We start from the raw sequence: 13580 nt of genomic DNA on the forward strand, positions 1-13580 counted from the left end.
ACCTCCTCCGCTCTCGTCCCTTTTGGCCCCTTCTTTCTTCCCGTCCGCTCTTGTCCCTTTTGGCCCTTCCTTTGCCTCCACTCTTGTCTTTTTTGGCCCTTCTTCCCCTTTGCTCTCGTCCCTTTGGCCCCTTCTTCCTCCTCCGCTCTCGTCCCTTTTGGCCCTTCCTCCTCTGCTCTCGTTCCCTTGGCCCCTCCTTCCTCCTCCGCTCTCGTCCACTTGGCCCCTCCTCCGATTTCGTCCCTGTTGGCCCTTCCTTCCTCTCCACTCTCGTCCCTTCTGGCCCCTCCTCTGCCCTCGTCCCTTTTGGCCCTTTCCTTCCCCTCCGCTCTTGTCCCTTTTGGCCCTTCCTCCTCTGCTCTCGTCCCCTTGGCCCCTCCTTCCTCCTCCACTCTCGTCCCCTTGGCCCCTCCTTCCTCCTCCGCTCTTGTCCCCTTGTCCCCTTCTTCCTCGTCCGCTCTCGTCCCCTCCTTCCTCCACCGCTCTCGTCCCCTTGTCCCCTTCTTCCTCCTCTGTTCTTGGGCTTTCCTTCCCCCCGCCCTCGTCCCTTTTGGCCCCTTCTTCCTCCTCTGTTCTTGGGCTTTCCTTCCCCCCGCCCTCGTCCCCTTCTTCCTCCTCTGTTCTTGGGCTTTCCTTCCCCCCGCCCTCGTCCCTTTTGGCCCCTTCTTCCTCCTCTGTTCTTGGGCTTTCCTTCCCCCCCGCCCTCGTTCCTTTTGGCCCTTTCTTTCCCCTCCACCCTAGTCCCTTTTGGGCCTCCATCCTCCGCTCTCGTCCCCTTGGCCCACCTCTCAGTTTTCATTGTCTTTCTCTTTCAGTGGGATGAAACTTCAGGCCTAGATGAAGACCAGACCCCAGTCCGCACATATGAGATCTGTAACCCTCACCTTCCTGATCAGAATAACTGGCTGCGCACCGGCTATATTCCTCGAGGCCCCGCCCACCATATTTATGTGGAAATCACGTTCACCATGATGGAGTGCGCTTCCATCACCCGTGCCGGCCGTTCCTGTAAGGAGACCTTTAACCTGTACTACTACCCGGCCAACTCTGACATCGCCAATGACCATTTCCCGAAATGGATGGAAAATCCTTGGATAAAGGTGGACACGGTGGCGGCTGATTTCCTGGCACGGCCCAGTGCTCGTGGGAGTGGAGCCTCTATGCGCTCCAATGTAAAGACTGTGCGTCTGGGCCCCCTGAAGGAGAACGGGTTCTACCTGGCGTTCCTGGACCAGGGGGCCTGCATGGCGGTGCTGGCTGTCCGGGTGTTTTACCGCCTGTGCCCTACCGTGGTGGCTTCACTAGCCACTTTCCCAGAGACGGTGCCCACTGCGCTGGTGGTATCTGCAGAGGGCACCTGTGTGGATGGAGCCAAGGCCCCTCCGGGGAGACGTCCCAGTATGTACTGCCGGGAGGACGGAGAGTGGGCCAAGCGCGCAGCCGACGAGTGTGTTTGTATAGCCGGAAGGGAAGAGAAAGATGGCCGCACCAAGTGCACAGGTAAGAGAAGGACACGCTCTGTCATGTGGCTCATACTAGTCTCCTCTCTGTGTATAGGGGGCGCTCCAGCTGCTTCATGCTGCCTCTCTAGTCTGCATGTGAGTGGACACAGAGCAATGGCTGCTGTGATGGTGCGCAGCTGGAGGGGGAGGGGTCCCTGTCACCGCTTGCTGCTCTGAGGTGTCATAGACAAAAGGGGTCTGGAATGTCAGGTATTTGTGAGGAGGGGGAGCGGCAGGAAGCATGAATAGAGAGGGATGAAAAGTATACCCAACCTGAGACCACCGCTCCCTTAACCCTTCCCGTCACCAGTGTGAGGAGACCACCGCTCGCTTAACCCTTCCCGTCACCAGTGTGAGGAGACCACCGCTCGCTTAACCCTTCCCGTCACCAGTGTGAGGAGACCACCGCTCGCTTAACCCTTCTCTCGCCACCAGTGTGAGGAGACCACCGCTCGCTTAACCCTTCTCTCGCCACCAGTGTGAGGAGACCACCACTCGCTTAACCCTTCTCTCACCACCAGTGTGAGGAGACCACCACTCGCTTAACCCTTCCCGTCACCAGTGTGAGGAGACCACCACTCACTTAACCCTTCTCTCTCCACCAGTGTGAGGAGACCACCGCTCGCTTAACCCTTCCTGTCACCAGTGTGAGGAGACCACCGCTCGCTTAACCCTTCTCTCTCCACCAGTGTGAGGAGACCGCCACTCGCTTAACCCTTCCCGTCACCAGTGTGAGGAGACCACTGCTCGCTTAACCCTTCCTGTCACCAGTGTGAGGAGACCACTGCTCGCTTAACCCTTCCTATCACTAGTGTGAGGAGACCACCACTCGCTTAACCCTTCCTGTCACCAGTGTGAGGAGACCACTGCTCGCTTTAACCCTTCTCTCTCCACCAGTGTGAGGAGACCACCGCTTGCTTAACCCTCCTCTCTCCACCAGTGTGAGGAGACCACCGCTCGCTTAACCCCTCTCTCTCCACCAGTGTGAGGAGACCACCACTCGCTTAACCCTCCACGTCACCAGTGTGAGGAGACCACCGCTTGCTTAACCCTTCTCTCTCCACCAGTGTGAAGAGACCACCGCTTGCTTAACTCTCTTTACCAGAATGAGGAGACCACCGCTTGCTTAACCCTTTGTGTCACCAGTATGTGGAGACCACAACTTGCTTAGCCTTTCCCGTTACCAGTGTGAGGAGACCACCGCCCAATTAACCCTTCTTGTCACCAGTATGAGGAGACCATCACTTGCTTAACCCTTCTCTCTCTACCAGTATGAGAGACCATCTCTCACTTGACCCCTCTACTTCCACTACTATGAGGAGCCCAATCGCTCCCTTAACCTTTTTCTCCACCAGTCTGAGGACACCACCGCTCACTTAACCCTTCTCATCAGTAGTGTGGTTAGACCACCACTCACCCTTTCCATTTCACAGCTCACTTGACCCTTCTCCTTCCACCAGTATGGGGAGACCACCAGTCGCTTAACCCTTCCCGTAACCAATTTGAGGAGACCACAGCTCACTAAACCCATGCCTACCTAGAGCTAGTGCTTTACCATTTATGTTGATGGCAGCTTACACTCTGTCTCTCTCTGTAGCTTGCCCGCCTGGATACTTTAAGCCGGATGCTGGAGACTTACCCTGTCAGCTCTGTCCTCAGAACAGCCTCTCCACCGCTGCCGGAGCCACCATGTGCAACTGTAAGGCGGGGTATTACCGCGCCCCAGATGACCTAGTGACTAATCCCTGCACCAGTAAGTACCCCTGTCCTTCCTGGACCACCTCTCCCCCCTTTGTTGTGGCACTTAGGTGACCTGTAACTCTATCTTCATCTTCTTCCTCAGAGCCACCATCTTCACCTCGTAGCATTGTCTCCAGTGTAAATGGATCCACCGTTGACCTGGACTGGAGCGAGCCCCTGGACTCTGGTGGACGCGATGACGTGTACTATAAGGTGCAGTGTCTGGAGTGCGCCCTGGGTGGGGGCTGGGTCCCCTGCACCCATCTCTCCTTCACACCTGCCCCTCATAGTCTAAAGGAACGGAAACTGAGAGTGTCAGGGCTCCGGCCACAGGTCATCTACAACTTCCGAGTCCTGGCCCTGAACGGCGTGTCGGAGCTCAACGGTGGAACAGCGATGGGGGAGGAGCTGAATGTCACCATAGACCGCGACCGTGAGTGGACCCCATGACTCGCCGTCTCAATTCATCCCATTTGTGTCTAGCGTTAATCCCATAATTTCTTTTAGTTCCTCACGCAGTGACTGGGATCCAGCAGATGGCCGCTTCCGCGTCCACCTTGTCCTTGAGGTGGAACCTGCCAACCCCCCCACAGTCTCAGAACAGGGGGAACATTCTGGATTATGAGGTCAAGTACTATGAGAAGGTAAGTGATAGGCGAGCACCCCCCCCCCTCCCCCGACATTACACGGGAAGGGGACATGAAGCCTGATAGGTGTCATCTCCTCCACAGAATCAGGAGAAGCCGCTCTACATGTTCCTGAAGACCCCGGGCAATGAGGCCAAGCTGGTGGACCTGCAGGCGGGGACAGCGTACATTGTGCAGGTGCGGGCCAGGACAGAAGCCGGATACGGGGCTTTCAGCGGGGACAGCGTCTTCCAGACCTTACCCTTAGGTGAGCAGCAGAGACCATCCATGACTATATAACTATGTACAATGTCCAGACCCCCGTAACCTCCCTGTGTACTTATAGGAGCGTTTCTTCTTCCAGACCCAGAGAAGGCCCAACCACAGGTAGAGCTCATCGCCGGGACGGTCGGGGTGGGGACTGTACTGATTCTCATCGTCATCATCATCGCAGTCGTGTGTGTGAGGTAAGTGGCCCAGGAGCATCACCAAACAAGTAATCACAGCCCCGCCCCCTGTATATCCTTTGTATAGAGAGGTAGTCACAGCCCCGCCCCCTGTATATCCTGTGTATAGAGGTAGTCACAGCCGGACCCCTGTATATCCTGTGTATAGAGGTAGTCACAGCCCTGCCCCCTGGATATCATGTGTATAGAGAGGTAGTCACAGCCCCGCCCCTGGATATCCTGTGTATAGAGAGGTAGTCACAGCCCCGCCCCCTGGATATTGTGTATAAAGAAGTAGTCACAGCCCCGCCCCCTGGATATCATGTGTATAGAGAGGTAGTCACAGCCCCGACCCCTGTATATCCTGTGTATAGAGGTAGTCACAGCCCCGCCCCCTGGATATCCTGTGTATAGAGAGGTAGTCACAGCCCCGCCCCTGGATATCCTGTGTATAGAGGTAGTCACAGCCGGACCCCTGTATATCCTGTGCATAGAGAGGTAGTCACAGCCCTGCCCCCTGGATATCATGTGTATAGAGAGGTAGTCACAGCCCCGCCCCTAGATATCCTGTGTATAGAGAGGTAGTCCCAGCCCCGCCCCCTGGATATTGTGTATAAAGAAGTAGTCACAGCCCCGCCCCCTGGATATCATGTGTATAGAGAGGTAGTTACAGCCCCGCCCCCTGTATATCCTGTGTATAGAGAGGTAGTCACAGCCCCGCCCCCTGGATATCCTGCGTATAGAGAGGTAGTCACAGCCCCGCCCTTTGTATATAGAGAGGGAGTCACAGCCCCACCCCCTGTATATACTGTGTATAGAGAGGTAGTCACAGACCTGCCCCCTGTATATCCTGTGTATAGAGAGGTAGTCACAGACCTGCCCCCTGGATATCATGTGTATAGAGAGGTAGTCACAGTCCCGCCCCCTGTATATCCTCTGTATAGAGGTAGTCACAGCCCCGCCCCCTGTATATCCTGTGTATAGAGAGGTAGTCACAGCCTCGCCCCCCTGTATATCCTGTTTATAGAGAGGCAGTCAAAGCCCCGCCCCCTGTATATCCTGTGTATAGAGAGGTAGTCACAGCCCCGCCCCCTGGATATCATGTGTATAGAGAGGTAGTCACAGCCCCACCCCCTGGATATTGAGGTAGTCACAGCCCCGCCCCCTGAATATCGTGTATAGAGAGGTAGTCACAGCCCCGCCCCTGTATATCCTGTGTATAGAGAGGTAGTCACAGCACTGCCCCCTATATATTGAGAGGTAGTCACAGCCCCACCCCCTGTATATTGTGTATAAAGAGGTATTCACAGCCCCGCCCCCTGGATATTGTGTATAAAGAAGTAGTCACAGCCCCGCCCCCTGGATATCATGTGTATAGAGAGGTAGTTACAGCCCCGCCCCCTGTATATCCTGTGTATAGAGAGGTAGTCACAGCCCCGCCCCCTGGATATCCTGCGTATAGAGAGGTAGTCACAGCCCCGCCCTTTGTATATAGAGAGGGAGTCACAGCCCCACCCCCTGTATATACTGTGTATAGAGAGGTAGTCACAGACCTGCCCCCTGTATATCCTGTGTATAGAGAGGTAGTCACAGACCTGCCCCCTGGATATCATGTGTATAGAGAGGTAGTCACAGACCTGCCCCCTGGATATCATGTGTATAGAGAGGTAGTCACAGTCCCGCCCCCTGTATATCCTCTGTATAGAGGTAGTCACAGCCCCGCCCCCTGTATATCCTGTGTATAGAGAGGTAGTCACAGCCTCGCCCCCCTGTATATCCTGTTTATAGAGAGGCAGTCAAAGCCCCGCCCCCTGTATATCCTGTGTATAGAGAGGTAGTCACAGCCCCGCCCCCTGGATATCATGTGTATAGAGAGGTAGTCACAGCCCCACCCCCTGGATATTGAGGTAGTCACAGCCCCGCCCCCTGAATATCGTGTATAGAGAGGTAGTCACAGCCCCGCCCCTGTATATCCTGTGTATAGAGAGGTAGTCACAGCACTGCCCCCTATATATTGAGAGGTAGTCACAGCCCCACCCCCTGTATATTGTGTATAAAGAGGTATTCACAGCCCCGCCCCCTGGATATCTTGTGTATAGAGAGGTAGTCATAGCCCCGCCCCCTGGATATTATGTGTATAGAGAGGTATTCACAGCCCCGCCCCCTGGACATCATGTGTATAGAGAGGTAGTCACAGCCCCGCCCCCTGTATATCCTGTGTATAGAGAGGTAGTCACAGCCCTGCCCCCTGTATATCCTGTGTATAGAGAGGTAGTCACAGTCCAGCCCACAGTATACTCTGTGTATAGAGAGGTAGTCACAGCCCCGCCCCCTCGGTGACATTACTGATATGTAATATAATGACGTGTGATCTATATAAAGAAACCTGATCTGATTCCTTCTATTTAGGAGACATGGGAGTAACAAGGAGCCGGAGTATTCGGATAAGCCGGGCCAGTACCTGATCGGCCACAGTGAGTCTTTTAGTTCTTCTCCCACCACATATGGGGGTTTGGGGCAGCCGAGGTGATACCCATACGGAGACCCTTTCCTCCACCATAGATCCATGAATGTTTGCCGTCTTCCTGGTGTCTTGTCTCTCTGCTTATTGTGGTGGTCTCATATAGATACCAAGTTGTACATCGATCCATTCACCTACGAAGACCCCAATGAAGCTGTGAGAGAATTCGCTAAGGAGATTGATGTTTCCTATGTGAAAATCGAGGAGGTCATAGGTGCTGGTGAGTATGATGGTGGTGATGTGTGTGAGGATGATGGTGGTGATAACAGGGATGTGTGTGAGGATGATGGTGGTGATGTGTGTGAGGATGATGGTGGTGATGTGTGTGAGGATGATGGTGGTGATGTGTGTGAGGATGATGGTGGTGATGTGTGTGAGGATGATGGTGGTGATAACAGGGATGTGTGTGAGGATGATGGTGGTGATAACAGGGATGTGTGTGAGGATGATGGTGGTGATGTGTGTGAGGATGATGGTGGTGATAACAGGGATGTGTGTGAGGATGATGGTGGTGATGGCAGTGATGTGTGGGCATGATGGGTTTGGTCCTTACTGATGGATGCGACACCTGACAAGACGGGTTTCCATCTTCACTGACTAGTATTGTCTTACAGGAGAGTTTGGAGAGGTCTGTCGGGGTCGTCTGAAGGTCCCAGGGAAGAAGGAAAATTACGTAGCTATAAAAACGCTGAAGGGCGGCTACACCGAGCGACAACGTCGGGAGTTTCTGAGTGAAGCCAGCATCATGGGACAATTCCACCATCCCAACATTATCCACTTGGAAGGTGTCATCACCAACAACTGTCCCGTCATGATAATCACAGAGTACATGGAGAACGGCGCCCTGGACTCCTTTCTGAGGGTGAGGATGCAAGGTCCAGTTGATGGCTCTGGAGAAAGGTCTGATGGGATGTCGGGTCATATTGGGTTCCCCTGCAGGTGTCGTGTTTAGTAAGGCTCCAAAAACACACCGAAATGCTGAGACGTTCTTTCTTCTGAATGATCTACGTGTTAGTTACCTTAAATAGGGTCCTGGTGCTTTCTCCATCCTGTCTTACGTTATAGGGCACTATCGAGTTGAAATCCTGTTCTGTAGAATCCATTGAAGGATGGTTTGGAGAATGAGTAGGGTCCATCAGAAGATTGTTGGAGGGTGGAGCAGGGTCCATCAGAGGACAGTTTTGTTGATGGAGCAGGGTCCATCAGAGGACGGTTGTGTGGATGGAGAAGGGTCCATCACATGGCCGGTTGGGTGGATTGAGCAGGTTCCATCCGAGGCCGGTTGGCTGGATTGAGCAGGGTCCATCCGAGGCCGGTTGGGTGGATAGAGCAGGGTCCATCGGAGGTCGGTTGGGTGGATGGAGCAGGGTCCATAACATGGCCGGTTGGGTGGATGAAGCAGGGTCCATCCGAGGCCGGTTGGGTGGATTGAGCAGGGTCTATCCGAGGCCGGTTTGGTGGATGGGGCAGGGTCCATCCGAGGCCGGTTGGGTGGATTAAGCAGGGTCCTTCCGAGGCCAGTTGGGTGGATGGAGCAGGTTCCATCCGAGGCCGGTTGGCTGGATTGAGCAGGGTACATCCGAGGCCGGTTGGGTGGATAGAGCAGGGTCCATCGGAGGTCGGTTGGGTGGATGGAGCAGGGTCCATAACATGGCCGATTGGGTGGATGCAGCAGGATCCATCCGAGGCCAGTTGGGTGGATGGAGCAGGGTCCATCAGAGGCCAGTTGGGTGGATGGAGCAGGGTCCATCCGAGGCCAGTTGGGTGGATGGAGCAGGGTCCATCCGAGGCCGGTTGGGTGAATGGGGCAGGGTCCATCAGAGGCCGGTTGGGTGGATGGAGCAGGGTAATCGGGGTTTGAAGCTTTATTGAAGGAGAATAATGAACTTTCTTTGTGTTTTCAGCAAAATGACGGGCAGTTCACTCCCATCCAGCTGGTGGGGATGCTGCGGGGCATTGCCTCCGGTATGCGTTACCTGGCAGAGATGAATTACGTTCACCGTGATCTGGCGGCACGAAACATCTTGGTGAACAGCAACTTAGTTTGCAAAGTGTCTGATTTTGGGTTGTCCCGGTTCTTGCAAGAAGGATCCACTGACCCAACATACACGTCCTGCCTGGTGAGTGGGGGGATGTGGAGTGTGACAGGGATGGGGGTCACACGGTATAACAAGGGATGAACATGGTTCCTTCACTCCTCACTCTTCTCCTGTCTCTCTTCCCAGGGCGGTAAAATACCGATTCGATGGACCGCGCCAGAAGCCATTGCCTTCCGCAAGTTCACGTCATCCAGTGATGTCTGGGGCTACGGCATAGTCATGTGGGAGGTCATGTCTTTCGGGGAACGGCCATACTGGGACATGTCCAACCAAGATGTAAGTGCGTGGACCCCCGGTCTGTGGCTGGTTGTGGGGGGGGGGGTTGTCGGATGTCCAGTCACTAATATATCGTTCCCTCAGGTCATAAACGCTATAGAGCAGGACTACCGGCTGCCCGCTCCCCCCGATTGTCCGTCCGCTCTTCACCAGCTCATGCTGGACTGTTGGCAGCGCGATCGAGCAGCTCGTCCTCGCTTCACGGAGATTGTCAGCGCTCTAGACAAACTCATCCGGAACCCAGCCAGCCTGAAGGTCACCACACGGGAACAGCCAGGGTAAGCAAAACATGGCGGACAGCACACGAGTGTTGTCAGGGTCCGATACCTCGGTCTGTGACAGGAAGCAAGGGGTTAACAGAGCTCTAAAGAGGAAGTCAGTTTTGCTCTGCAGAGGCGATTGTGTGGAGGAACGCTCTGCAGGTCATGGTGGGGGTCAGCGATCCAGCGTTAGCAGGAAGTAGAGGAAATTTCTGGGCGTAGAGGAGATAATGGGGCAATTGTGTCTCCCCGCAGATCATCGCAGCCGCTCCTTGACCAGCGCACCCCCCACTACTCCTCCTTCTCCTCTGTGGGAGAGTGGCTGCACGCCATCAAAATGGGGCGATACGAAGAGGGGTTCAGGACGGCCGGCTTCACCACCTTCAGCCGAGTGCGACAGATGACAACAGAGTAAGAGACGGCGCTGTGTATGATGGGGGGGACAGACGGATGGGAGGGCGCTGTGTATGATGGGGGGGACAGACGGATGGGACGGCGCTGTGTATGATGGGGGGGGACAGACGGATGAGACGGCGCTGTGTATGATGGGGGGACAGACGGATGGGACGGCGCTGTGTATGATGGGGGGGACAGACGGATGGGACGGCGCTGTGTATGATGGGGGGACAGACGGATGGGACGGCGCTGTGTATGATGGGGGGGACAGACGGATGGGACGGCGCTGTGTATGATGGGGGGGACAGACGGATGGGACGGCGCTGTGTATGATGGGGGGGACAGACGGATGGGACGGCACTGTGTATGATGGGGGGGACAGACGGATGGGACGCCGCTGTGTATGATGGGGGGGATGGGACGGCGCTGTGTATGATGGGGGGGGATGGGACGGCGCTGTGTATGATGGGGGGGACAGACGGATGGGACGGCGCTGTGTATGATGGGGGGGGATGGGACGGCGCTGTGTATGATGGGGGGCGGATGGGACGGCGCTGTGTATGATGGGGGGACAGACGGATGGGACGGCGCTGTGTATGATGTGGGGGGACAGACGGATGGGACGGCGCTGTGTATGATGGGGGGGGGGGGATAGGACGGTGCTGTGTATGATGGGGGGGGATAGGACGGCGCTGTGTATGATGGGGGGACGGATAGGACGACGCTGTGTATGATGGGGGGACGGATGGGACGGCGCTGTGTATGATGGAGGGGGGGGGGATAGGACGGCGCTGTGTATGATGGGGGGGATAGGACGGCGCTGTGTATGATGGGGGGACGGATGGGACGGCGCTGTGTATGATGGGGGGACGGATGGGACGGCGCTGTGTATGATGGGGGGGGGATAGGACGGCGCTGTGTATGATGGGGGGGATAGGACGGCGCTGTGTATGATGGGGGGGATAGGACGGCGCTGTGTATGATGAAGGGGTGGATAGGACGGCGCTGTGTATGATGGGGGGACGGATGGGACGGCGCTGTGTATGATGGAGGGGCGGATGGGACGGCGCTGTGTATGATGGAGGGGCGGATAGGACGGCGCTGTGTATGATGGAGGGGCGGATAGGACGGCGCTGTGTATGATGGGGGGACGGATGGGACGGCGCTGTGTATGATGGGGGGGATAGGACGGCGCTGTGTATGATGGGGGGACGGATGGGACGCCGCTGTGTATGATGGGGGGGATGGGACGGCGCTGTGTATGATGGGGGGGATAGGACGGCGCTGTGTATGATGGGGGGGACGGATGGGACGGCGCTGTGTATGATGGGGGGGGATAGGACGGCGCTGTGTATGATGGGGGGATAGGACGGCGCTGTGTATGATGGGGGGACGGATGGGACGGCGCTGTGTATGATAGAGGGGCGGATAGGACGGCGCTGTGTATGATGGGGGGGATAGGACGGCGCTGTGTATGGTGGGGGGGCGGCGCAGTGTGTGTGAGGGGGGACAGATGGGACGGTGCTGTGTATGATGGGGGGGAGGAGCTGTGTATGATGGGAAGACGGATGGGATGGCGCTATGTATAATGGGGGGGGCACTGTGTATGGTGGGGGGGAGGGACGGATGGGACTGCGCTGTGTGTGGTGGTGGTGGGGGGGGGGCGGCGCTGTGTATGATGGGGGGGGCGGCGCTGTGTATGATGGGGGGGGCGGCGCTGTGTATGATGGGGGGGGCGGCGCTGTGTATGATGGGGGGGCGGCGCTGTGTATGATGGGGGGGGCGGCGCTGTGTATGATGGGGGGGGGCGGCGCTGTGTATGATGGGGGGGGGCGGCGCTGTGTATGATGGGGGGGGCGGCGCTGTGTATGATGGGGGGGGCGGCGCTGTGTGATGGGGAGGTGGCGCTGTGTATGATGGCGGGGGGTGGCGCTGTGTATGATGGGGGGGGTGGCGCTGTGTATGATGGGGGGGTGGCGCTGTGTATGATGGGGGGGGTGGCGCTGTGTATGATGGGGGGCGGTGGCGCTGTGTATGATGGGGGGCGGTGGCGCTGTGTATGATGGGGGCGGTGGCGCTGTGTATGATGGGGGGCGGCGCTGTGTATGATGAGGGGAGGTGGCGCTGTGTATGATGGGGGGGGGCGGCGCTGTGTATGATGGGGGGGGTGGCGGCGCTGTGTATGATGGGGGGGGTGGCGGCGCTGTGTATGATGGGGGGGGCGGCGCTGTGTATGATGGGGGGGGGCACTGTGTATGATGGGGGGGTGGCGCTGTGTATGATGGGGGGGTGGCGCTGTGTATGATGGGGGGGTGGCGCTGTGTATGATGGGGGGGCACCATAGAACCTGCGGTGTGGACTCATGCTGTTACTTGTTTCCCCCAGAGATTTGCTGCGGATCGGGGTCACCCTGGCCGGACACCAGAAGAAGATCCTGTCCAGTCTTCAGCAGATCGTCCCAGCAGAGAAGGTCTCGGGGGGCACGGCTCCATTCTACTGACTGTCCACAGCGGACCCCAGGATGTTGTGTACGAGCCGCCATGGCAGCGGTGCCCTAGAGCGTAGCAGCTGACTCTGGAGGCCGCCATATCTAGTCTGGGCTATCACTGACCATTCCATGTGACCCTGTGCCAACAGCTGGAGACCACCCAGTGTGCCCTGGAGACTGCAGCCACTGACCGCTCCTCTGTGCCAACAGGTGTTAATGAACCCACCGTGACCGGCCCGGAGCCGCCCCCCAGGCTGGGGACCAGCACTCTGCCTGATTATGGCCCTTTTTTCCCCTTTGACCCCCAGCTGGCCACCTGACTACCAGCTGACCATTATAATTGGAGACTCTTCCTAGTGCCTTGTGTGTTGGCGTGTGCAGAGCGTGGAGCCGGCGGACCCCCGTATAGCACTGTGAATCCCGCGCTCGCACAGTCCCTGTATATAGCTGTATATGCCTCATGGAGATTCCTTCTCTTCTTGCATTTTTATATTAAATTATTTGATAATAAAAGATCAGCAAAACGAGATGATCAGCTGATTACTGGGAGTGCTGCTCATGTTGCTGGTTAATGCAGCCTGTCATTAGAGATGAGAGAATTATAGTAGTAGCAAAGCACTTTATTGTCATTGTCAGCTTCTCCTCCTCGCCGGGTGCCTGGAAAAGCTTTGTCCAGTCCTGGGAGAAGTGATATTACATGGAGGGGTCTGTATTACATGTGTGATATTACATGGATAGTGTCTGTATTACATGTGTGATATTACATGGATAGTGTCTGTATTACATGTGTGATATTACATGGATAGTGTCTGTATTACATGTGTGATATTACATGGATAGTGTCTGTATTACATGTGTGATATTACATGGATAGTGTCTGTATTACATGTGTGATATTACATGGATAGTGTCTGTATTACATGTGTGATATTACATGGAGGGGTCTGTATTACATGTGTGATATTACATGGATAGTGTCTGTATTACATGTGTGATATTACATGGATAGTGTCTGTATTACATGTGTGATATTACATGGATAGTGTCTGTATTACATGTGTGATATTACATGGATAGTGTCTGTATTACATGTGTGATATTACATGGATAGTGTCTGTATTACATGTGTGATATTACATGGAGGGGTCTGTATTACATGTGTGATATTACATGGATAGTGTCTGTATTACATGTGTGATATTACATGGAGGGGTCTGTATTACATG

The 13580-nt window shown here is 55.8% G+C and overlaps 1 protein-coding gene across 4 annotated transcripts in view; it reads left to right on the plus strand.

Annotated features, from left to right (window-relative positions):
- Positions 1-12881, plus strand: part of EPHB4 (EPH receptor B4) — a 91934-nt gene extending 79053 nt beyond the window's left edge. For 3 of the 4 annotated variants that reach the window (XM_069950138.1, XM_069950149.1, XM_069950122.1), the window contains 14 exons: positions 816-1500; positions 3100-3255; positions 3346-3675; positions 3750-3886; positions 3974-4136; positions 4215-4335; positions 6724-6788; positions 6942-7055; positions 7450-7697; positions 8740-8955; positions 9061-9210; positions 9295-9488; positions 9726-9881; positions 12252-12881. In XM_069950138.1, the coding sequence (XP_069806239.1) occupies positions 816-1500; positions 3100-3255; positions 3346-3675; positions 3750-3886; positions 3974-4136; positions 4215-4335; positions 6724-6788; positions 6942-7055; positions 7450-7697; positions 8740-8955; positions 9061-9210; positions 9295-9488; positions 9726-9881; positions 12252-12366 (2850 nt within the window). In that variant the 3' untranslated portion in view covers positions 12367-12881. The remainder of the gene's footprint in view (positions 1-815; positions 1501-3099; positions 3256-3345; positions 3676-3749; positions 3887-3973; positions 4137-4214; positions 4336-6723; positions 6789-6941; positions 7056-7449; positions 7698-8739; positions 8956-9060; positions 9211-9294; positions 9489-9725; positions 9882-12251) is intronic. The other variant, XM_069950131.1, reaches the window with a different exon arrangement.
- The last annotated feature ends 699 nt before the right edge of the window (positions 12882-13580 follow it).

The sequence above is a fragment of the Dendropsophus ebraccatus genome, chromosome 1 (genome assembly GCF_027789765.1).
Source record: "Dendropsophus ebraccatus isolate aDenEbr1 chromosome 1, aDenEbr1.pat, whole genome shotgun sequence".
NCBI classification, from domain to species: Eukaryota; Metazoa; Chordata; class Amphibia; order Anura; family Hylidae; genus Dendropsophus; species Dendropsophus ebraccatus.